The sequence below is a fragment of the Vollenhovia emeryi genome, unplaced genomic scaffold (assembly GCF_000949405.1).
Source record: "Vollenhovia emeryi isolate VEMERY1.0 unplaced genomic scaffold, V.emery_V1.0 DF939205.1, whole genome shotgun sequence".
NCBI classification, from domain to species: domain Eukaryota; kingdom Metazoa; phylum Arthropoda; class Insecta; order Hymenoptera; family Formicidae; genus Vollenhovia; species Vollenhovia emeryi.
The window spans coordinates 647,741-673,530 of NW_011967161.1; the positions used below are offsets into that span (position 1 = coordinate 647,741).

A 25,790-nucleotide genomic window follows, 5' to 3' on the forward strand; every position below is an offset into this window, starting at 1 on the left:
AGCCGTTATTCTCGTCAAACCGGTCGTCAAACGATCTTTCCTCGCCGCGTAAATTGTACCAATTCGTTGGACCCCTTTTTCCGCCTCTATTGCGGTTATAATCACCGTCGATCGTTCGACGAATGCGTATGTCGATATTTTAGATCGCACATAGACAGTAACGCAAAAGATCCTGAATGTAAAATGTTCGCTCGCAAATCAAAGTTAGTTGTTTGTGTATAAAACACGATCACCTCACGCATGAAGGGCCTTGAACCATTTTCCACGAGATATAAGATATTAACTCCCGAATACTTGGGTTTTATCGAATGGACTCGGTGCGGAGGCAAAAGAAAAGAGGTCTGAGACCACGAAAGAGAAAGGATCTCTCAAGGAGTTACGGAGCAAAATGAAAAGGTACGCGCAGGAAGGTCGAAATAACAATCGTATACAACGGAGATAGCGAAAGCGTTAATTATTTCAATATGATTTTTATAATTCCTATGTATGATAGTTTGTTTCTCTAAATATATGCAAATACGTGCCCTGGTAGCACAGTGCACTGGCTAAATATTGGCCCAATATTTGATTGTATCGGGCCAATGTTTAACCAATGTTTGGTCAATGCACGGGGGGGGGAGGTCAATGCTACTAGGGTGATAATAAATGTAGCACCAATCTCGTCCTGGCAGAATCTCACCCGTGTCATCACTTTCCATTGAGAAAGTCGTAACATTGAATATTGCAGGTTTTTATTGGGAAATCAGTTATTTTAGAAAATTTTATCATTTTAGAAAACTATTTGATCAGTTTGAATCTAAAGTTTTAAATCAAGCTCTACATATTGAGGCGTGTTCATAGTAGGGTCTTCTATAATCAGTGGGTTATCACTTTATTCTGATAAGTGACCTTTTTTTTTAGAAAGAGAGTGAGAGAGAGAAATAGAAGCAGATAATTTTTGGACGGATTTGAATTCGCGGATCTTCGGCTTATTAGAGCAGTGCTCATCTCTCAGCGTCACGATCGCCACACTTAATAATAATAGAGGAAAGCCGCCTATTACGAGACAGACTTCTGAGTGAGTAGCCTTTCAACATCCAAATTCAATAAAACATCTTTTTCCGCGACGTTGACACGATCCAACAATGAATTTCCCACTAAACACATTTCACTCCAAGGGCAATAAATTCACGATAGAACCAACAGATATATGATGTCTATTGATTTAAAAGAAATCCCGCTACCTCAAATTAGAAGCTTGTCTCACAATAGGGAACTTTTCTCTAATCAACTTAACAACTTTAGCAAAATTCTAAATTACAATTATATTTTTTGCAAATTTTTTGCACTATACTTTCTCTTAAGCAAATAACGATAGAAAGAGAATTAGACCGCGAATAGGATGACGAGATGCAAACGGACAGAATAGATTAAGAGAATAGGATACGATAATATGCGGTGTGTACGGATGAATGAGAATGCGAATAGAGTGGATGGACATAAGTGCAATTGTAAACCAAGGGCTCTATTCTGTACTCGGTTACCGACAACTATCGATATCATTAACGATGTTTGCGCAGCTTTTCTATCATGTAAAGTAGCCGATTACAGAATAGAACCCCAAGTCCTATTTCTTGACTGTAAAGTTAAAGTGAATAAACTATTTTTATATTACCATTGAATTATAATTAATTTTAAATTATAGCGAGGGAAAAAGCTAAGTTTAAAGTTATCAACGCATTGATTCTGTTAATATGATATTAATGAATAAATAATTAATTTTATAGTCACATATATAAATATTAATTATCCATGTACAACAAATATAATTTTTGAGAATATTTAGAACTGCATTTTTGAAGATACAATTTTTGCTCTTATTCAAAGTTACGGTTAATGTATTCTGCGAGCAAAAGTTTTACAATTAATACAAATTAACAATTTTATTTTACATAATTGCTAATTTGTGTTAACTGTAAAACCCACTTTTGCTCGTCGAATACATTGACCGTGACTTGGAATATTTGTTACTACTTAGAAACGAGCGTGGTTCTATTTCTTTTAACAATATTACTTATTTATAATTTAAATGCTTATTAAACTAAAAATAATAGTAATATTAAGCGAAAAAATTTAGAATAATATTCCTTTCGAATCACAAACATGCGTTTTATTTCGCAACTAATAATGTGACAGAGTAAAGTCGGCTGTTATCCTTGTACTTTCTTTTAACATGCAATCCGGATGTAAAATAAGTATGTGTGGAGTGCATGTCATTATTGATAGGTTCACGAACCGCGTTTACAAAAAGGGGCGCGTACGATAAATAATTAATTATGCATTGATCGAGTTATTCGAACAGCGAGATAATGCGATACGGCCAGTGTCGAAAGAGTAGGCCTGCGAAAAATTTGTATAGCGAAATATAAGTCCCAAGGATATCCGGCAGGTATATCTTCAAGGCTTTTGAGATATTCAGATTACCATATACAATCAGGGAATTGTAAAAAGAAATGACCGACTCGCTTATTAAATATTTGTGGTACAGCGTAATAGAATATTGTATTTTCTCCTTGTCATTACAATAGGCGATTTTTTACGATTGTTTGGTACCAAAGTGTACCAGAGTGTACATTCGGCGTCACGAATGCTTTTGCACCTGAAAATAGCCGTGTAGTTCAATGTATTTCGATAGAACAATTTATTTTATTAAAATAAATCTTCCTCTCTGATATCTTTAGCGTCTTTCTTCAGGTGTAAAGGCATTCATGACGCCGAGTGTACACTCTGGTACACTTTGGTATGTGTACACTGAAAAAAATTTCTGGTTGAATATGGACGAATCAGATAATTCCTTTAGGATTTACCAGAATTCCTTTAGGATTTACCAGATTTTCTGTAGGATTACAGGAATTCTGGTAAATCCTAAAGGAATTATCTGATTCGTCCATATTCAACCAGAAATTTTTTTCAGTGTACCAAACAGTCGCCAAACTACGCCTATCATCTCTATTATAGTATTCCCGCGACATCTGAATTGAAATATTTTTTCCCCCTTATTTTAATATTGTTAGAAAAATAAGATATGTCTCTTCTTATTTTAGAACAGGTTAGAGAACCGTCTCCTTTTGCAGGATACGTTGCCTGGCAAATATTTACGTCTCAGTTTTGTGTAATATATAATTAAGACAATGGGCAATTGCTCTTTGACAAAGCAAAATTTAGATAATAAAGCAAAAGTATAATTTTCAAAGATCAGATCGTGCAGACTCTACAAAAATATGATATTATACGTTGCTCGTGTTGAGTTATGACATTTTTATTCGATGAAGTATGTCCCGCGGACTCTATAAATACCTTCTAATACGCATAATTGCGATTATACAATAGGAGTAAATTAGAGTCCCACGATATCGAAGGAGGAAAAAATTTATATTCGCGAATCTTTGAAATTCTTTTACGGAAAAGAAGTTTTCGCTTGTTTCTCGCTCTCTTGAGATTAAAACAAAACAGACGAATAAAATGTGATCCGTAAAAGAGAAGAGGAAAGGAAGACGAAATGCAGAAAGTGCATCTAAAGTTAACAGGCCTGACTCAAGCACGTTGTATCGTCATAATGAGATGAAACGCAGTTAATACGCGAGTAATTAAATACGAATACAAAGTTATATGACAAAAACTGATAGAAAATCGCGCAGCACGTCACGATGTACGTCGCTTTCTCCTTGACATTCATGTCGAGAAGTAGATCGTTACGGGGCCCGATAACGCGTGATAGCCGATATTTCGCTGAAAGTCGGTTAAAACATCGGAGAAAATGACACGCGCGATCCAATTACTTTCGCGATGTGCCCGATCGCGCTAATATTGGACATTAGCGCGACGACGCGAGGTAGAACTCCGCTTCTAGCTGAAAACGCAATGTTAAATTAAAGGAAGTGGAAAGTCGAACGATTTCTCGATACTTCGACTCATCGGTGACGGCCCCTCTTTTCATTCCGACCGAGGCGAAAGCGCGAATTCTTCTTAGGGTAATCACGGAACATTCATTAAAATACAAAGGAATTGACTAGACTGGAGACGGGTTTTTCAATCGAAGAAGAGAGTAGATTCTTTCCTGTCTCGCATAAAAAAGGGATAACTGCCTTACCGACATAGTTTCAGACGAGTGTAATCATCTTTTCAACCAGGTTTGGAAACTGTTAAGATAATTTTGAATTTCTTGTTCATTTGGAACGTACAGAATATGTGGAAATCCGATGAGCTAATAATTAATCTACACCGGATTCGAGATTCTAGATTGCGAAGGAAGAAATCACAACCCAGTAAACACCGAGCACGAATTACATTGCATTTATGTAAACACACCTGTGTTATATTGCATTTACATTGTTGAGTGAAAAGTTGTAACAAGAGTGCGATGTAACTAATGCTCGGTGTTCACTGGAAATTGAAGGAAAAAGAAGAAGAGGGAGAATAAGAAAGATAAAGAAGATAAAGGAAAAGAAGAATCTTAATGAGTACACGTAAAAATTCATTGCATTCCAAATAATGCAGTTCTAAATTTTAAATTAACTTTAAAAATTAACTTTTTAAAATCTTTTATGAATTAGTGTTCACTGGAAATTGAAGGAAAAAGAAGAAGGGGGAGAATAAGAAAGATAAAGGAAAAGATAAAGGAAAAGAAGAATCTTAATGAGTACGCGTAAAAATTCATTACATTCCAAATAACGCAGTTCTAAATTTAAAAAAATTCACTTTTTAAAATCTTTTATGAATTAGCGTAACCTATTCAAAATAAACTATAAACTTTCCCCGCGGCATGAATTTTTATAGGATATAAAAAGAATTCCTTTTGTGTCCGAGAAAGAGCTCAGAATTGATGTAATAAGAACAAACTTTTAAGTATATGTTTTTAGAATAGAAACTGGGTGGAGAGAGAGAATATTTTGCCACTATTTTAATCTACTATTTGAGTGTAAAAAAATAATAATAATTTGTTCAAGATTGTTTTAACGTTGCAGCAATATAGAGAATTTATGTGCAAACATTAACCTAGATCCAACGTAGGAAAGATATTTATACTTCAACATTGCAACGTTTCAGCAACGTTATTTTAACTTTCTGTGCTGTATGGGCTACATTCCTATTTAAAATGTAATGAATTTTCACGCGCGTTGTGACAGCTTCATTAAAACTCTTCTCTTCTTCCTGTATAATCTTCTTCCTCTCTTTATTCTCCCTCTACGTGTCCAGATTTGAGAAATATCTTTCCGTCTCTCGCGCGGCAATAAAACGTAAACCGGGTTGGTCATTCCCGGTTGTCTCCTACCAGATAGTCCATTTTTCCCTTTTCCACCGGGCGTTTTTCCGAACGTGCGCCTTGAACGCGCGAGGTGCGAGGGAAAGGACGCGCGATATCGCAACGTTAACGGTACACTCCGTGTACCTACGGTCGGCGGAAGAAGCGTGGTCGGCCATGCGGTCATCAACGATGAGTAAACCGGAGTAAACGCGTGTGAACGCGTGTCGCGTCGCGTGGTGACGGATCATCGCGTAACATAGGCATTAATCCTGCGCCAGCGGCGGTCGCGATCATCGTCGCTTGACGCGCGCGCGATTACTCCAGAGGCGGGCGATAGCTGTTAAACGATGCATTGTTGCGCGGGTGCTCGGGCGGCGTACGCGTCCGTCGATGATGCTCGACAGGCGGAACGCGTCTAGGCTAGAACTGCGTCCTGCGTAAGGCGAGGTGAATATTATATTTTCTTTTTATCGGGTGATTCGCGATAAGCGCGGCATTATCGCGTATACGTGGCTTCTCTTCGAAGGAAGCGTCGCTTCGGGAGCAATTTCGGGGGAGTGGAGGGAAGAAACTTTTCTTTTTCTACCTCCCCGGCGGGTCTTATCTGCTATTTTTTGCAATACGCCCGATATCGGGTGTTTTATCAACGCGACGATATACGAGATTCGCTATCTTTTTCTATGTTCGATCTCGAGTCGGCCGGTACTGTTCCCCGACGTCCGGCGCTCGTGCTCGGAGTAATCGAGACCGCACTCGACATCCCTCGGTCCCCTCTGACGCCCAGAAGTTATAAGTCTGTGTGGGAATTTGGTGTGAAAATTGAGATATAACGGTTCCTTGCAGAAAACTTGCCAAAGATGCCGACTGAGATGGTCGAGGTTGCTCCACGTGGCAGCATAAGCCGCACGATGTCACAGGATTCGGAATATGACGACGCTCTGGAGGTACCCGAGTCATTAGAAATAACGGTCGACGAAAACGGGGAGACGATACAAGTTCGTAAAGGAGAGGCGGAGTGCACGGACAGCAAAGGTAGGGGATATTGGGGAGTCGTGTGCACGTTCCTCGACAGCCCGTTTCCCTCCGACCTTGATACCGCTCAGCTTGCCCTGTAACTTCAGTCACTGATGGAGTTTACGTACTTTTACAACCCGTGAGCCTTGTCCCACCATTTGTTCTTCTAATTTATTCGTTGTAAAGCTCAGGCACTCCCCCCCCAAGCTGCGTTCGCGCACTCTTACATTTAATTTTATAGTTTCTTCCACCAATCTTATGTTCTCCTTTCTTCCTTACTTCTGTTAGAAACCCTTGGCGTAATGCCTTTCACCGTTATACACAACACATCGTCGAAGTTCAAAAGTCAAACTCGCAACGTATTCATTCCCGGCGAGGAGGTGCACGTAAAGATCATAGATAACGAGCGTAGCGTGACCACGCATCCCCTGAACCCGAATCTGTACACCATAGAATTTAGACACGGACCTTTTGTCTGGACCATTAAAAAGCGATACAAGCACATTCAGTATCTGCATAATCAATTGAAAATATATCGCGCTAGCCTGAACATACCCTTCCCGACAAAGAGCCACAGGGAGAGGAGGAACAGCATGAAGAATCTTAGAACCGCGGGCGAGAGAAAGGGCAGACGAAATGCTTTGCCGAGGTATGAAAGTGGTACAGTCGTGCCGTATTTGCGTGGCGAAGTAAGTCGGGAAAAGTGTAGTCGTATAATCACACTGTTACAGGTTCCCCAATAAACCTGACATTCTGGTGCCCTATGAGCAATTAAGTCGTAGGAGAAAGGAACTGGAGGATTATCTAAGTAACTTACTCAACATAGAAATCTACAGACGACATTCCGAAACTGTAAGTACACTCTTAGCAACGACAATCAACCGTAAAGAGAGAGAGAGAGAGAGACGTTGCCCATCGTCATTGGTTTGCAGATAAATTTTTTGGATATCTCACCGTTGTCCTTCGTGGCCGACCTGGGGATGAAGGGGAAGGAAGGTACGATTTTGAAGCGGACCGGATCAGGCGCTAAAACGAGGTGCAGTTACTTCGGCCTGTTGGATTGCGGGCTCTGCTTCAAGTGCAGTTACCTCTGCACCTCTCTTTGCGGCAAATGGCAGAAGAGGCATCTCGTTGTCAAGGACACCTTCGTCGCGTATCTCAATCCTCAGGACGGTAGAATAAGATCGGTTATTTTGATGGACAACGGCTTTGGGATCAGTCTGGGCGTGTACACCACGGGTTCGCGAAGCAGCATGCAGATTTCGAATCTGAGTAGACACATAGTTATCAAGTGTTGGACAAAACGCAAGGCTAAGGAGTGGATGGAGTTTATACAAGAAGTTAGTAATAGGGAAGGTGAGATCTCGGAACGTGCCAGGTGTATACTGCGTATCCGTGCCACAGTCTGATTAATTTAACTTTGACGCAGGCAAAGATTTTATACAAACAAATCCGCATAACTCGTTTGCTCCGTATCGTTCGTCCGTATCCGCGACTTGGTTCGTGGACGGAGCCGATTACATGTCCGCTGTGGCCGATGCATTGGAAAGCGCCAAGGAAGAGATTTTTATCGCGGATTGGTGGCTCTCGCCAGAAATTCATATGAAAAGACCAACGCCCGGTGGGGATTATTGGCGGCTGGATAAAATCTTACAAAGAAAGGCAGTGAGTACGGCTGATGACATTTCTATTAAGATGCAAATGTCGCGTTTGATTTAAAATGATGACAAACGTAGAGGAAAGTCCCCTATCATGGGACAGGCTCCTACGAGACAGCGGAGTTTCCGCTAAATTAATAGGCATCGTCTGTCGGTTCCACTATGAATTTATTGTCCTTGGAGGGAAATCTGTTTAGTGGAAAATTGATTGTTAGATCGTGTAATTGTTGCGAGAAAAGATTTGTGATTGAATTTGAATGTTGAAAGCCTACTATCTCATAATAGAGGATTTTCCTCCACTGACTAATCGTAACGAGGAATTGTTATTTATGATCAATGAATACAAGAGTGTGCATTGTATAGATATATTCTTGCGTAGGGTGAAGGTGTCAAGATATTTGTACTGATATATAAAGAGATTGAGGTCGCTTTGGGCATAAACAGTTACTACAGCAAACAGAGACTTGTGGAGCAATGTCCTGAGAACATAAAGGTATTGAGACATCCGGATCACGCGAGGGCAGGCGTGTTTCTTTGGGCTCATCACGAAAAGATCGTAGTCATTGATCAGTCATTAGCATTTCTCGGTGGCATCGATTTATGTTACGGCAGGTGGGACAACAATGAACACAAATTGACAGACTTAGGTAAATGTATAAATGTTCTTCTTAATATCTATTCTTTACGCCAACTAATGATACCATTGACAATAGAATCCATTCACCAGTCGAGTATCTACATTCCGTCGAGAGATAAGCTGACTAATACTAGCAGTAAAAAGGTACTGGGCTGTACAGAGAGACATGTGCTATTGCCATTAGCGATAGCAACAAACACTATAGCTATGGCAACCACGAGATCCATGCCTTTGTTGTAAGTGTTATCGGTGTTGAATGTAGACTAAGCTTAAGAGTGTAAACGTGATTGATTTATCTTTAAAGGCCGATGATGGACGAAAAGACGCAAAAGGATTTGGTACTGTCAACGTTGTCAACGGATAATGCACTCTTTATGCTGCAAGAAAAGGGAGACGGCGTCAAGTGTAACACTCCCGAAATGCAAAGGAAGAATCTGTTCGACGTCGCCAAAACGACCGTCGATAAGATGAAGAACACCGTGAGAGTGAAGAGACACGAATTAATTAATATGGTATACACTTCGCACGAAGCGGACGCCGATGATGTCGCGGTGAAGTATGAATCCTGTTCCCGTTCGACATCGTCGTCGCTTTATATTCGTTCTCTAACTAAACCCCAATTTTTCCTTAATTTAGTAAGCTTGCGCTACCGGAACCTGAGGACACGGTGGATTTTGCCTGCAGTTTAACACCCACGACAAAATTGTGGCTCGGTAAAGACTACACAAATTTCATCGTCAAAGACTTTAACGATCTCGAGAGGCCGTATCAGGATCTGGTAGATAGAACCACCACCCCCAGGATGCCCTGGCACGACATAGGGGTTTTGGTGCAAAACGCTGCCGCTAGAGATGTGGCTAGGCATTTTATACAACGTTGGAATGCCGCCAAGGTATAACGTGCCTTGATAACATATCGTAAATTCAAATACACAAATAAAAGTGATGAGCACTGACACTAAAGTACTTGTAGCTAGAAAAAGCAAATGTGAATCGGTGCTATCCTTATCTATTACCGAAATCGTACGAAGATTGCAAGAGCTGTGCTCCGTTTATCAAAGAGGCAAGCAAGCACAACGTCCGGTGTCAAGTACTACGCTCGGTGAGCTCTTGGTCGGCGGGCTTCCTCGATTCAGAGACTGTGGAGCGGAGTATACAGGAGGCATACATCCAGGCGATCAGTGAAGCGGAGAGGTAAGGATTTCGTACACGTGTGCATTTCATAATTCCATGTGACATTTCGCTAATTCGTGAATAAACTTGTAGATATATATACATAGAAAATCAATTTTTCATAACGCTTGCCTCCATGGACAAAGGTTGCGTGAAGAATCGAATCGGTGAGACATTATTGAAAAGAATACTGAGAGCGCACAGGGAAGGCGCCGTGTTCAGGGTGTTTGTCGTAATGCCGTTGTTGCCCGGCTTTGAAGGAGAAGTTGGAGGGCCAAGCGGGACGGCATTACGGGCGATAACACATTGGAATTATAATTCTATATCGAGGTATCGATTAAGTATACTCTCTAAGTGGATTATCAGTGGACTATCGCTGGAGACAGTGAACAGTCACTGATTTACAGTTATAAGTATACCACTGCGATTTTCAGTGGTACATTGAAAAGAAGACGGCATGTCTAAATTTTTTTCTGTCTGACCAAACAACAGGGGAAAAGATGCTATTCTAACTCAGCTGTTGGAGGCAGGTATAGAGGATCCCAGCGAGTACATCACGTTCCACGGCTTGAGAACTCATTCTATGTTAAACGGCACGATGGTAACCGAGCTTATCTATGTTCACAGTAAGCTTATGATAATAGATGACAACACAGTGATCTGTGGGTCAGCTAATATAAATGACAGAAGTATGGTTGCTACGAGAGACAGCGAAATAGCTGTAATAATTCATGTGAGTGTTTACCATATTTGCTCTGTGTTATGTCTGTGTATTCAATATATAACAGAGTACAACCGATCGACTTCTTTATGCAATTATGCAAAACATTTGCGAGTAACTTTGTAAATAAATATGTAATGCGATAAGATATATATTAAATGAATGCAACATTCAATGATGAATAAACTTTAAATAGTTGGTATTTAGTCGTTTTCTCTAAATGATGAAAATATTTCTATGCGCAATATCCAAGAAATCGTTAATTTTATTATAATTCTGTATCTTTTTTATCAATTTAAATCGATCAATTGTAATATTTGCCAAACAGGACCAGGAGTTTGAGGATGGACGCATGAATAACATACCCTTTTCTTGTGGCAAATTTGCCTCTTCCTTGAGAAAACAATTATTCCGCGAGCATCTGGGACTGCTGAATACTAAAGAGCACGTCAATATCGATGACGCTATTATAAAATCATTCTACAAGGACGTATGGTGCGCTAGAAGCAAGCGAAACACGCAAATATATGAAGAAGTATTTCAGTGTATTCCCACGGATAAAGTAGTCAATTTCGCTATACTGAAGCAATATCAAGAAAAAGTACCGCTCTCCATTTCTGAGCCGTTACTAGCACAAGAAATGATAGACAGTATAAAGGTATGTGTCCGGTGCTTTAAATGTTTGTGCATAGCCTCACTGTTTAAATCAAACGGATGATTGTTTAAAGGGCCACTTGGTTGACCTGCCATTAAATTTCTTATGCAATGAGGACTTAAAACCCGCGGCTGGAACAGTAGAAGGAATGATGCCGACTGCGTTGTGGACATAAGTTTGCCGAATGAATTTCTTCGAAAATTCATTGCGTCTGAGCACAAGTTAAAAATTTCTGTCGGTTTGTTATGCAACGCAAAGCTACAATCAGTTCGTTTCAAAGTATTCGTAAAAAATTCATTATGGTACATGTAATTTCTCCAATCATTCTTATTGTATTCTTCTATGAATTCCTGAAGAATTACAATTCAGAAAGGCAGAAAATTTGAAGAATACTTTGCGAATTTACTGTGCTATCTGGGCTTTCATATTAAGGAACAAACGAAGGATAAATAGATTTTATTACTTTGAGATATAAATTTAAATTTTTGCCTATTTATGTGTTTGTTCTTGCCTGATATGACAACGGCTGGTCGGATTTTCACCGAGCAAGCGATTTATGTCTAATTAAAAATATAAGGACATAATATTTTAGATACAATAATTCTTAATACCTCAAATAATGTTTTTTTTGTAAATATAGTTTTCTAACAGTATTTTAATATAATGAAGATTAATTATATATTATTTTTTATTTAATATTTGTGAAACTTAATGTTACATTAATTTTATTTTTATTGAGTCAAATGTTAACCAAAAATTATTTTTTAAACGTATCAGTAAGTTTTTAAAATTTTGAAACCAGAATTCTAATATTAATAATATAAAGATTCTAAAAATAATATATTAACTTTCTATAAGTAAATAAATAATTGTAGCTATTTGTTGTTTAACAAACATAGCTTATTTTGTTTAAACATAATAGGCATTACTACTTAATAAGTTGCATTCTCAAAGTTAATATACTTAATTAGCTAACAAAATTCAATTATAACTTTGTCATTTATTTATACCACTTGTATGTATATCAATTGATTTAGACCTCTGTTGATATAAGCAAGTAAACAAATTATGTCTATTTGCTTAGAGAAATGTCTATCCAAACAATGATATTTGTAAAGAGAAGAGATATAAAAGATATATTCTTCTATTTATAACATCTTTACACTTTTTCATCGTTTGTAATTTAAGAACCAATGTGTACCTGTGGAGAAAGGGCATTTCCTCACAATAAATTTGCAACGAAAAAGAATTGTACGACACCATGTAAAATACGAGCTCTTACAATTAGTGTAAACATATTAGAGAAAAATATTAATATAACATGTTATTTTATGCTATAGAGCATAAAACCACATTCCATCTGTTGTATACAGTTATAATATTTAACATATAAATTCTATAATATATAATATTGAGAGGAAAAGATATACTTATATTTATAACAAACATCTTAATTTTTCTAATGTTACAAATTGTGCCTGTTGTTGGATAAAAACAAATTAACAAAGTTATATAATATATAATAATCATGATATAAAGTTTTATCGATGCAATAATAAATAAAGCTTAATGAAGTATGCAATCAAACGCATAATCAACCATTACAAATGCTGAGACTTGAAACTTGAGCTTTGAAACAACTGTATAAAATTATGCATTTGATAGCACGTATAATTTCAAACGACCTTTCGATTGTCGTATGTGGTACATTAATTATTTCGGATTGACACAATTAAAAAGTGAGACATATAAGTGTACTCTCTAAAATTTGTGGAGTGAAAATACTGCCGTGGAGTGAAATGTTCACCCTATTGGCGCGAATATTTCCTCCAACAGAGTGAATATTAACTCCAATGGAGTAAACATTTCACTCCATGGCAGTATTTTCACTCCACAAATTTTAGAGAGTAAGTTCAAAAAAGGCTCCGTTGATATGCTTATTCTGCAGTCTTCCAGTATAATATCTATAAGATTTTATAATGTAATGCAGCGTTTCTCGATCTGGAGGTCGCGAAATAATAATTTTATAAAATTATACAAATCTTTCTCTAGCTGAGCGAAATAGTCCCGCTCTACCCTATTGGGTATTTTTGCCGGGAGGTCGCAGGGTACAAATTTTACTTTTTTTTTTTACATTGTGAGGAATCGCGGAGCCAAAAAGATTGAGAAACGCTGTACGCTTGGTGGCCAATCTTCCGAGTTTTTCTTCGCTTATCGTGAAGAACGTAATTGCTAATGTTTGGACACCCGTGTGATATGTGCAATTGATATTTTGAAGAATTGACAAAAATTGTTATAGAATATGTAAAATTTTATGATGCATTTATTAAATATATTTGATGAATTTAAACGCAACATATGTGTGTGCGTGTATGTCATTCCATCCATTTTCCGATCACAATTTAATTAAAACTAGAAATGTCAATGCGGTTGGGCATTGTTTATTTTTAAGAATTTCTATACATGCAAAGAAGTAATTGTATAGTAAAGAAGTAATTGTAAGTCTTCCTTCTAAATATGAACTCACTTTCATACGTATGGTTTTGTCTCTAACACTTATTCGAATCCTCGTCCGAATCATTTGAATAAATAAAATAAAAACACAGAACAGATGCGTTATTCTGCACAAGTAGCAAATAAAATAAAGATGTAAGACACCTCACCATTTCTCCGCCGTTGCCCGATGCCTCCTTGGCCTCCTCATCCTCTCAGATTTCCTTGTTGCGCTCACACGCGCTCACTCGCGAAAATCATCGATCGCGCGAAATTTCGGGCACTCCCGTACGCGATGTGAAATACCGCGAAACGCACGAAATATTATTAACAAATACCCAGTGAGAAATGATTCGTCGATCGACGTCGAAATGATGTCGAATCGACGTCAATTCGACGGTGTCGATGTCGATTCGACGTCGTTTCGACGTCGATCGACGAATCATTTCTCACTGGGTATCGCGTGTCATACAAATTACTCGAACTAACAATTTGCACTTTTGATTCGGAAGAATAAGGACAATGGATAAAACACTCTTGAATTGACGATATAAAACGCAACGCGAGCACCGGAGGCATAATCTGCGGTAAAGAATTGTAATATAGTTATTAGTCCGCAACGAAACGATATTTTACAATCTTTGTCATTCAATCCAATCCGCGAGATAAGTTGTGCGAACAAAATTTCCAGCGATAAACAGTAGTTATTAATCGCAACAGTTAATCGGGATCGTTTAATGTAACGACGCGCAATAAGCGACTCTCTGTATTTCCTGCCCGTACGAGTTGCGAAGAACGACAGAGCGAATTACAGGGCGAACGCCGAAGTCGCACAAATTTCTCTCTTTTTCCCCGAAAATGTAACAGATTACACGGAATCGATAGATAATTAATAGCGCGGCGCGTAAACGAGACGTAACCGCGACAGAATACCACGGTTTACGCTCATATTTTAGACGAGTTAGTCTCGTGAAAGACGTTGATAAAGAGCCGTCGCCTCGACACGCAATTCGTTTCTCGTTACAAGTTAATTGTAGAAACTTCGTAATTAATCAAGGTACGTTACTTGTTGCTGATAAAGGTGTGCAAATCAATAGCGTTTTATCCCTGCATCCATCGCGATCGAGTCCTGGAAACCGATAACGCAAAAGTAATACGACGCACGGAGCGACTCTCGCTGCTGCCTGCCGGCTCGACGTTCGGCGAGCGAGTGAGAGACGCGCCGAACTGAAGGTAAACATTGGCCCGCGTAACGTCGTACGATACCGCGCCGAGTGAAAAACAACAAAAAAACGTTGAGAATTCGTTGACCCGCCTACGAAACAGAAAATTCCGTACTTAATAATTTACGTTACTTTGTTCCGTGACTGTTACTACGTTTTGTGTATTACTCCGCGGACTTATTGGTGTTGATTAAATTAACGATCAATTCTGTTCAATCGAGACTATGTTTCGTAACAAAAGTCGTTGTTACTTAAACTGCTTAAATTCTAATTACCAAGATTCGAGATTTTACCTCAATAATTGATGTATACAATGAATCTAAAAGACTAGAAGCGAAGCACACCGCGCTTCGAGAAAACCAATCGGCATCGCGGAAAAGCGGCTTCTACAGTTGGTCCGTTCGCCCACGTAACGGAAAATCAATAGCTCTGTTTTATCGGCCACGTTTCATGTCCACGTTTTCTAATGTTCCACAGAGGGCGTCTCGCATCCGAGAATCGCCTCTAAATCCCGGCCGTGGCCGCTCTCAGGCCTCTCCTCTCTCTGTGGTTAGCAACGACACGAACGTGGGTAGACGTGCCGTTTTGTTGAGATAATAGGAATATTTTTAAGGGAATATTAGACAATGGCGAATTTTACCGACGAGTTGTTCGACGTTTTCGATGAGCACGGCGACGACGAGGAGATACCGGAGATTCCACAGTAAGTGCGGCGTTTCTTAACGCGGGACGTAGCCCGATTTCTTGAGTTAACCTCCATCGGAAGCTCACTTGTTCAAACGTGTGCAGGAAGATCGAGCCGGAGGCAGGGGTGAAGAGACAACTCGACGCGGACGATGACAAGTTGGCTGTCAAAAAGTTGCGACACGAGCCTGTCTTGGATGATATCAAGTAAAGCCTTGCATTGTGTCGATCATTCAGAGCGTACAAATAAACAATTATTTTTATTAATATTATCAATCTAATATTCTAAGCAAGGTTGGGTAAGTTGTCTTTTTTTTTAACTTAGTTAAGGTACAAGTTTATCCGTAATACAATTGATTGAATCAAAAGTTGAGTTAATAATAAAAAAGAACTTGAAGAGTTAGAAGTTAAAGAAGATCTATGGTACACGTACACAGTACATTTTAGAGCTGGCAGGCCTTTGTTCGTGGCATCGCTAACTTTAAGGTCCGGTTTTTCACTTTCTGGTCAATTGTTAGCCAGATGGTAGTCTCGACTCTCTGTCTCTTCTCAGATAATAACATTAGAAAAAGATGCAGGGTCGACTAACTTCTGGTTAATTGTTAACCGCAAGTTAGTCGACTCTCTATCTTTCTTTATATTAGTATCTAAACAGAGACAGAGAGTCGATTAACCTCCGGTTAACAATCAACCGGAAAATGAAAAACCGGGCCTAAGAGAGAGCTAAATTAAAACTAAGTTAAGTTAAAATTATTTAACTTTTTAACTTGACTCTTATCTCTTTAACTAGACACTACCCAATCCTGATTTCAAGTATTAGCAACTCGCTACGTCTGCGTGCACGTCTTTATTTATTTTATAACTATGCTGCCCAGTGAACATCGAGCATCAATTGCATTGCATTTACGTTAGAATTTGTCACTCAACAATGTAATACAACACACGTGTTATATCACATCTACATTGTTGAGTGAGAAATTATATAGTAACACAAATGCAGCGTAACTGACGCCCGGTGGTCAGCGGGCGTAGAAACGAGATGCGACGTAACCGCATTATTTCTTCAGTATAGAGGAGGTGGCGTGCCGTATAAAAGTGCATACGGTAGAAGCTGTAGAATCCTGTATGCACGAGATTGCTATCCCTCCCGATCAGGATTACGTACCTTTGGAGCACAGTCAGGGCAAGCGGGCCAAGGAGTACAAATTTATACTCGATCCATTTCAAAAGGAGGCAATTTTATGCATCGAGAACAACCAGTCGGTTCTTGTCTCCGCGCACACGTCGGCTGGCAAAACCGTCGTTGCCGAGTAAGTGTCTCGCATTTTATCATCAGAGAGTGCTTCTCCTGACCAACACTTTCATTAAAGTTTCGTGCCACCATCTTGTATGTCTCACACAGATATGCGATCGCGTGTTCGCTCCGTGATAAGCAGAGAGTAATATACACTACTCCGATCAAAGCGCTGAGCAATCAGAAATACAGAGAATTTCATGAGGAATTTAAGGATGTTGGTTTAGTAACGGGCGATGTTACTATTAATCCGACAGCGAGTGTACTAATTATGACTACTGAGATTTTGCGAAATATGCTCTACAGAGGTTCAGAGGTTTGTTTAATTTTCTTTTATTGTTTTATTATTTTACTACTTTGTTCTAGAAAAGTTTTATCATTTTATTTTATAGAGAGCGTACGCAAGCTGTATAGATTGTACACCGTATCTAGATAGCTAATATAAAATTAATAACAAATATACTTACATATCTTTCTCACAAATATGACGTTAATGCTCGGTGGTCAATTATTTCGCCAACAAGATCGATGTTTATTCAGCCAAAGATTATTGACGGTTGACGCGAAACATCCTGTACAGGGAGAAAAATAAAAAATCTATATAATACTTGTTGCATAGGTGATGCGCGAGGTTGGTTGGGTGATTTTCGACGAGATTCATTACATGCGCGACAAAGAGAGAGGCGTGGTATGGGAGGAGACGCTTATACTGTTACCGGACAATGTGCACTACGTATTTCTTTCCGCTACTATACCAAACGCACGACAATTCGCCGAGTGGGTGGCGCATTTGCACAATCAACCCTGCCACGTGGTGTCGACGGACTACAGGCCTACTCCGCTACAACATTATATCTTTCCAGTTGGTGGTGACGGTATACATCTGGTCAGTGGTGATCTGTAATGAAAAATTGTGCCGCTCGATTAAAGAGAAACGTACTGATTGGCTACAAGCTAGAAAAATTCTAGATACTCGAGAACTTTTCTATTCTGCAGCCAATCGACATGCTTGAAAAATTTGTCGCACGACAAATGTAATATTAGCTTTACACTCGGTCCGTTTTGTATGTCAATGTATCTGTCCGTACACTGAATCTGTATACTGTAAAACAGGTTGTCGACGAGACCGGTCAGTTCAGAGAGGAAAATTTTAACAGAGCCATGGCAGGCCTGCAGAACACGGGCGACGCGGCTAAAGGCGACACGAAAGGACGTAAAGGTGGTCTACGCGCTACAAACAGCGGACAAACGAATATCTTCAAGATGGTGAAAATGATCATGGAAAGAAACTTCGCGCCCGTGATAATCTTCAGCTTTTCGAAAAAAGATTGCGAGGTTTACGCGATGCAAATGGCCAAGCTGGATTTAAACACGTTAGAGGAGAAAAAGCTGGTGGATGAGGTCTTCAACAACGCGGTAGACGTTCTCAACGACGAGGACAAAAAGCTACCGCAAGTTACAAACCTGTTGCCGCTTTTGCGGCGCGGAATAGGAATCCATCACGGTGGACTCCTGCCAATACTGAAGGAGACAGTCGAGATATTATTCGGCGAGGGTCTGATCAAAGCGCTTTTCGCCACCGAAACATTTGCAATGGGCTTAAATATGCCAGCACGGACAGTCCTGTTTACAGCACCACGTAAATTCGATGGCAAGGACTTCCGTTGGATCACGTCGGGTGAATATATCCAGATGTCCGGTCGCGCCGGCAGAAGAGGTCTCGACGACAAAGGAATTGTCATATTGATGATAGACGAGCAAGTGAGTCCCGTCGTTGGTAAAGCCATCGTTCAAGGAAAACCGGATCCAATCAACTCCGCATTTCACTTGACCTACAATATGGTTCTTAATCTTTTACGAGTAGAAGAGATCAATCCAGAGTACATGTTGGAAAGAAGCTTCTTCCAGTTTCAAAATCAAGCTGGTATTCCAGTTTTGTACAATAGTAAGTCATGATTGCCGCTCAGCGTGACGTCAGTAGCAGTAAAGGATTGAAGAGTGAATTGTTAATCTTGATTGCGCTTTCAGAGGTGAAGGAATTAAGTACCGCTTACAATACTGTAAATGTAGAGAGGTACGACGAGATTTCTTCATATCATGACATACGCGAACAACTCAATCGGCTCAGCGGGCAGTTTCAATCGTTTCTAACACGACCGGAGTACTTGCTTCCGTTTCTACAGCCTGGAAGATTAGTAAAAGTACGTATTTAACATAAATTTAACATAAGCCATCCGCCGGCAGAATTTTTAGCAAAATTCATTTCGTGTTACATTATTGTAGGTGAAAAATGATAACGAAACGTTCGATTGGGGTATCGTAGTGAATTTTAAGAAGAAAAATCCGAAAAATCCCGTAAAGGACAAGACTGTTATTGTCATTGACATTTTACTTCACTTATCGAAAGAATCTAAAGAAGGCAATCCAATTCCATGTCGCGAGGGTGAAGAAGGCGAAATAGAAGTAGTTCCTGTTATGCATAATTTAATTTCGCAAATCAGTTCACTCAGATTATATTATCCAAAAGACCTTAGACCGCCTGATAATAGGAAGAGTGTACTGAAAACGATACGAGAAGTGAAAAAGAGATTCTCAGACGGTCCACCGTTGCTTAATCCTATTACAGACATGCATATAGAGGACCAGGCCTTTAAAGATGTTGTAAAAAAAATTGAAGCATTAGAGGCGAGATTATATGCACATTCTTTGCATAAGGTAAGAGCCAATTTTCTTGTCGCGGCAGTATGTGCGTGTACTTGAAATATTTATATTCAAAGTACCTTTCAAATACATTCTCCATAAAATTCAATTTTTCAGCTAACTTGAGCTTTTGTCCTAATCTGTCTTTTTATAGGACCCCAATGTAAATGTGTTGTACGAACAATTTTTGCACAAGGAAGAATTGGCTACTCAGCTCAAGCAAGCCAAGGAGGAATTCAAGCAGGCCAAATCGTTACTTCAAATGGACGAACTGAAATGTAGGAAGCGAGTTTTAAGGAGAATGGCGTACTGCACATCGGCGGACGTTATAGAATTAAAAGGACGTGTGGCTTGCGAGTTGAACGGTGCCGATGAGCTGTTGATGACCGAGATGATTTTTAATGGTCTCTTTAATGCTTTGAGCGTGCCACAAATGGTGGCGTTGATCAGCTGTTTTGTATGCGACGAGAAGTCGAACGAAATGCCGAAAAGTACAGAGGAATTAAGCGGCCCGCTCAGGCAGATGCAAGACTTGGCTCGAAGAATAGCAAAGGTATCGACAGAGGCCAGTCTGGAATTAGACGAGGATACGTATGTCGACAGATTTAAACCGTATTTAATGGACGTTATATACGCTTGGTGTAAAGGCGCAACGTTCTTACAAATTTGCAAAATGACAGACATATTTGAAGGTAATGTATATATTAGCATATCTCGTTGCTACGATGACGATAAACTGAAGCATTCTTCTGTGACATATATGTATATGCATAAAACACATTGCAGGATCTATCATCAGGTGTATGCGACGCTTAGAGGAGGTGCTTCGACAATTATGCCAAGCTGCAAAGGGAATTGGAAATACAGACCTAGAAAATAAATTTAGCGAGGCGATCAAACTTATAAAACGGGATATCGTGTTTGCTGCGTCCTTATATTTATAATGCGGGAAAAAAAGAATAAAATTAATTTCATAGAGTAAAAAGTTTGCTTTCGGTATACATACATATATACATACATATCGAATATACATATATATATGTGTGTATATAAATTTATATGTCCTTATTAAATTATACATCCCTATATGAATTCCATTATATTGCCCGTTATTTACATAGCTCAGTTGTATACGTTTGTAATAAACAGAGGCAGCTTTTGTTTGAAATCGATTCGAAATACAATTCGTTCGAAATACAGTTTATTCCTGAAAATTTAAAATATATAACATACGTATGCATGGAAAGAACTTTTTCTTTTTTTTTATAAAATAAAAATTATATATTCGCGCGGAGTGCATGATATACGACTTTATCGTACAAGAATTCAGCGTAAAAATGTATAGTCGCAAGATAAACAGGACTCGGTAATCGCTATCTCGAAGTTGTTAAATAAATACATTCTTGAAGAATATTCGCGACACTTAATTTCTACATTTGAATTTAATTACAACGTATTATTATTTATCGTTCCTCTAAAATTACTGTTTCCTGGGGACAGAATTTCAGTTCCATCAAAGTGAGCTTTGAATCCATAGATGTTAACTGAAACAAGATACACGTTTAATGTATCAGCGTGTGTCGCAGATACTTCACAGTAAAGTAAAACAAAAATTCTCGAGCGGCTTGCTTCAGACTTTTTCGGTTTTTATTTAAAAAGTGGAAATATGATGTAAAAAAATCACATAAACAAATATCTACATAATAAGAACTTAAATGCTTACATTATCTACTTACATCCCTTCGAGGCCAACTAGATAGGAGTTTATATTCCTCCGTAGGATAACCTTTCACGATAAGGAAATTAAAGAGCGTTTGTAACGGTGTATCCGATTGAAATTTACGTTCCAGGAATTTTCCTGCCGGAAGCCGTACTCTTACTTTCATTACGCCGTCGCCCGCTCCTTGTTGCGGTTCGGGTGGTAAACTAGATTCAACAGCTTGCCTATGAGCCTCTTTCTTTGCCCATTCAGCTAATCTTTCGTTTTCAGCCTGTTCTTTCTGTTTCTTCTCAAGCTCTTCCTGCATCTGTTTCGCTTCGTCCTTTGCTCTTAAAACATATACAAACATTGCATTTTTTCTCTAACGTTAATCACCTATATCGTATATTATAAATGTACGAATGCATAGTTTTTCCTTTCAAGCAACAGTTTAGATATATTTCCTTAATTACCTATCGGCTGCCAAACTTTCTTGATACGCTTTGTCTTGCTCTTGCTTGACTCTTTCTCTAGCCTGTCGCTCTTCTTCAACACCAATATCGGCTCGTCTTTGCTCCTATTTCAGTAAAAAAAAGAAAAACAGTTATATACACCAGTCTAGTTACACTCGTGCAGTTGTAATTTTCAAGTGTATAATAGCGTGCGCGCGTGCGTGAAATAAAAGCTGTACTTCCTTACTTGGAACACATCGACGGCTTGTACCAAATTCGTTAGCAACTCGTTAACACCTACATTGCCGTGCACGATAGTAAATATCTCCGTGTTGGATCTAGATCTCATAATAATCATGAGAATTGGCAAGGTGTCAACATCTATGCTCGATACAGCCAACGAACCGACAGTACCAAGGGTTTGAGTGATCGAATACAAAAATCTGCGAATCAAACGAACCTTTAACTGGGCGCAATTTCGATGTAAATTTCTGACATCGCGCATTTGCCTAAATTTCACCTTTGTTTGTTAGATTCGTGCGTGAAGTCCCAACCCCATACTATAAAATTTGCCGAAAGAAGTTGAAGCACCGTTTCGAAACCTAACAGTTGAGTACAAAAGACGTTTGCTAACACACTGTTATCGTGGTGCAAATATATAGCCAATAATTTTCTCTGCAACAGTACAAAAGACAATATTTTCGTTCGAGCTTGAAGATTCGCCGCGCTCTTCGGTGTCCAGAACAAACCTCTTTCGCTGGCTTCAGACACGATTCCTTCAGGGCGTCCTCGAATGTACCAGTGAAGAACTCCGGGTGCGCCGGTCCGTATCGCTTCTCGAATTGCTCCGCGAAATGTAACGTACCCATCACCTCGTCCACTACATTTTCTGGCACTGTTTACAACGAAAAACAAAATCTCATTCGATTGCAGTACCGGTCTATTACATCACTTGAATAAAAGTAAGTTTCCCCATGTTCCGAGGCACTCACTGAGACGCTCAATTTTAGTGGGTTTAACATCGTCTATGAAAATATCATCGTCGCCAGTGAACTCTTCCGGAACGTCGAACTCTTCCACATCCTCCGGTTCGTCTATGGAACTGTCGCTGTCAATTAAATCTACGACCTTCTGAAATAGCACGAACATCATTATGATCTCATACGCAAACTTATCGAATGACAAAGAACCGATTTCACGAGACATCACCTTCTTTTCTTCCTTCGCGGGAAGCTTTCCGACAGACAAATCGTGCTCCGGATAGCATATGCCGCTTTGTGCCAATATTACATTATCGTCCTTCAGTGAGCTAGGCCAACCCTTCCACTGCTGATTTCGCACGGGCACATCTATTAACGAGTAGATGTCCGTTTTTACTTCCAACACGGTACGCGTGCCAGGGAACTTCAGCTTGTACGTTTTATTATGCACCTCGTCCTTCACGTTCAACGTGTAGGTCTGGCTCATACGATCCGACAGACTTACGCTGCAGCGGAGAAACGGGCGGGGGATTAGCGAGATGCGTAAAAATTGCATCGACACAATTCTACAAACTCACGTCTCATTAGCCACGTCGCCATCCTGCGACAATAGCGATAGGTACAGTGTATTTTCTCTAGGCAGATCTAACGTTTGTAGCACCGTGTTCGGTGTCCCGGGCTCCTTCTTCCACCCGTGAAGATTCTGTTGGCAGGGCGCTACGCTCGTTTTACACCATACGGCTTCCTTGAGCTCCCCTGTAAACGGAATCGTGTATTCCTGTAACTCGACACACTGTAACTCGCATAAATCAATACTCGGACAAGAGGCGCACTTACTCAAAGTGGACAACTCGGACAAATTGATTTTATGAACGTTTTCGAGATAGGTAATGTGGAATGTGAGCGTTCTATTTTTCATGCAACTTTTAGGTCTACTCGTCCCAGGTTTTGCATTCTCTACCACGTCTGCTTTCGCGGCTGCCGCGACCTTTTTCGAGTTCTGCACCGTCTGCGGCTTCGACGTGGACGAGCGCGGCGTCACTTTGATCTCCTCCACCATTTCTATGTCCGGAGTCATTTCAGACGGCAGCTGCTGCGTAGTCTGGGGCATGGCCTTGTTTATCGCCGCCTGAACGAAGAAGAGCGAGGCATTAGAGCCTAAAGCGCAATCGCTGTAACCACGTCATTGTGTTCATTTATTTACCAGCAAGTCCCAATTCGTTGCCTCCAAATATAAAATAGCTTCCCCGAAATCGTCGATTCCGGTGCACGCCTGAAAATAATTTACACTTGAAAGGATGCGCACACGCGCGGACAAGGGGAGGCGAGACGCGCCGCGAAAAGTCGCGGCGGTGTATCCGTGCGAGGACACGTCAGCGATTCCTCGTCGGGAAATTTTTCGAATTTTAAAACAAAGACCTGCGGGACGGACATGACAAAGGAGTCGACGGGGGTTCGCTGGCGAATTTTCGCAGGTTCATCTTGTCAGCGCGACTCGACGCGCACGGGTCGCGCGCGCTCGGAAGGGCCGATTAACCTCCCGATCGTCGCGGGGAAAGCCGATTCCCGGGCGACCTCCCGGCGCGGGCTCTCGCCTACGAACGCCTCGAATTATTGCCAATGTCATCTCGGCACGTAACGTCCATAACCTAAGAGCCACGCATTTTGCGCTGCGCGTGCGAGAAGCCTCGCGAGGCCACAGCTGGGTTTACCTGAAAGTCAGCCAGTATCGCGTCCCGATTTTCAGCCATTGCAGTGATATTCCGACACGAGGATTGCAAAACGGTCTCTTCGTCCGAGCTTCGCGATACTCTCTCGCGTTCTATTATCTTAAAGCTATTACAAATAATATGAACAACAACCGCGAGCCATTGACGTCTTCAGCCACGAAATTTTCATGTAACGTACACTCGGCGTCCCGTCGCGCGCCTGTCAACCTAGGGTCCCTCGAGCGTGAGAGACACCGTCCGCCATTTTCCGGGCAATTATGGCGCGCTTTTCGAAAACAGTTCAAAGGCAGTTCAGTATCTGCCCACTGTCAGCTTGCTGATAGAAAAAAGAGATTCAGTTTGACGGGTTTATTTGTATAAAAATTGCTGTTGCTATAATAAATGATTATACGAGGAAATAATAGTAAAATATAAGATTCCTCGTAGCTCGAAATGGCAAATGAAACATTTTTCAAGATCAACGAGACATAACGCGATTCTTCGCGTGCAATGTAGGAAATTACCCAGGTAGCACTAATGCCCATTTGGTGCCTATAAGTTATCGTTTTAAGGTTGCCTTTAGGATTTTACTATAAGATAACCAATGTATGTCTTAAAATTGATATCTATTTACTGTTGTCTTAAAGGTGTCTTTTTTATGATATCTTAACAAAGAAAAAGACTGTTATCTGAAAGTTATCATATTAGTTGATCTGATAGATATCTATTTTAAAACATCAAAAAGTTATCAATTTATTGTTATCTAAAATATCCCTATGAAAGTTGTCCAGAAGATATCTTTCGATTGTATTGCAATCCGACATCCGAAAGATGTCACCAGTTAGATCTCGTAACGGCCGCGTTCATCATCGAGTGAAACGCCGGCGTGGCTCTCAGGTTTATCTCTGAGAGAGATTATTAGAGAACATTGATAATACATACGTAAGTATAGATTATCAATTTATTATCATTTGCATTTTTAATATATACAATAATACAAAAATTCATACAGCATGTACTTGTACTTTTTAGGTTATAGCGCGTGGACAATTGGACACCGACAAGAGCACGCTCGAGAGTTTGCTCGACACTGGCGTCTTGCTGGAACTAATGAAATTTGTACACATGAACAGAGATGAATTTTACTCCACGCTCGTGTCGGTCAAGTGCAAGTCGTGCCTAGGCAAACTCTGTACAGTTAAGAGGGACTTGTACAACGCCGTGGTGATGAAATGCAGATTCGTCAGTCTAGTATGTAAGTTTCCCGTTAAAACTCTGCCGGCGAAAGCGTGCGCTGTTACTAGGAAAATTATGAAGCGGAATGTCGAGTGGATCATTCGTGAAATGAAGGAATCCGAATGTAAGCGCAGGAGACAATCGTGGAACACGTGTCGCAATTTAACTTACAACGTAAG

At 40.0% G+C, this 25,790-nt stretch overlaps 3 protein-coding genes across 5 annotated transcripts; 2 read left to right on the top strand and 1 right to left on the bottom strand.

The window, feature by feature from the left end:
* Positions 1–5,446: 5,446 nt before the first annotated feature.
* Positions 5,447–11,758, top strand: LOC105561603 (phospholipase D2). Of its 2 annotated transcripts, XM_012011713.1 has the most exons (15): positions 5,447–5,731; positions 6,128–6,316; positions 6,587–6,947; positions 7,030–7,150; positions 7,231–7,654; positions 7,728–7,963; positions 8,336–8,603; positions 8,670–8,829; positions 8,898–9,149; positions 9,230–9,485; positions 9,566–9,786; positions 9,859–10,095; positions 10,258–10,498; positions 10,815–11,144; positions 11,215–11,758. In XM_012011713.1, the coding sequence occupies exons 2-15, from the start codon at positions 6,142–6,144 to the stop codon at positions 11,314–11,316; spliced, it is 3,384 nt and encodes a 1,127-aa protein (XP_011867103.1). In that variant the 5' UTR covers positions 5,447–5,731; positions 6,128–6,141; the 3' UTR covers positions 11,317–11,758. The 2 variants fall into 2 exon arrangements, with proteins under 2 accessions (XP_011867103.1, XP_011867104.1); XM_012011714.1 differs by lacking the exon at positions 5,447–5,731 and having other exon boundaries at positions 6,244–6,316; positions 6,843–6,947.
* Positions 11,759–15,376: 3,618 nt separating this feature from the next.
* LOC105561605 (superkiller viralicidic activity 2-like 2) lies at positions 15,377–20,699 on the top strand. Its single transcript, XM_012011717.1, has 10 exons — positions 15,377–15,560; positions 15,647–15,748; positions 16,609–16,851; positions 16,944–17,151; positions 17,455–17,721; positions 17,949–18,780; positions 18,864–19,036; positions 19,119–19,550; positions 19,690–20,227; positions 20,322–20,699. Exons 1-10 carry the CDS (start codon positions 15,484–15,486, stop codon positions 20,477–20,479), a joined length of 3,030 nt encoding a protein of 1,009 aa, XP_011867107.1. The 5' UTR covers positions 15,377–15,483; the 3' UTR covers positions 20,480–20,699.
* On the bottom strand, positions 20,692–24,574 carry LOC105561604 (FAS-associated factor 1). Of its 2 annotated transcripts, none has more exons than XM_012011716.1 (12): positions 24,379–24,574; positions 23,871–23,939; positions 23,504–23,795; positions 23,245–23,422; positions 22,896–23,172; positions 22,679–22,814; positions 22,436–22,581; positions 22,207–22,361; positions 21,934–22,129; positions 21,708–21,811; positions 21,272–21,584; positions 20,692–21,079 (listed from the first exon to the last, which is right to left on the bottom strand). In XM_012011716.1, exons 1-12 carry the CDS (start codon positions 24,415–24,417, stop codon positions 20,999–21,001), a joined length of 1,986 nt encoding a protein of 661 aa, XP_011867106.1. In that variant the 5' UTR covers positions 24,418–24,574; the 3' UTR covers positions 20,692–20,998. The 2 variants fall into 2 exon arrangements, with proteins under 2 accessions (XP_011867106.1, XP_011867105.1); XM_012011715.1 differs by having other exon boundaries at positions 22,679–22,817.
* Between the last annotated feature and the right edge of the window lie 1,216 nt (positions 24,575–25,790).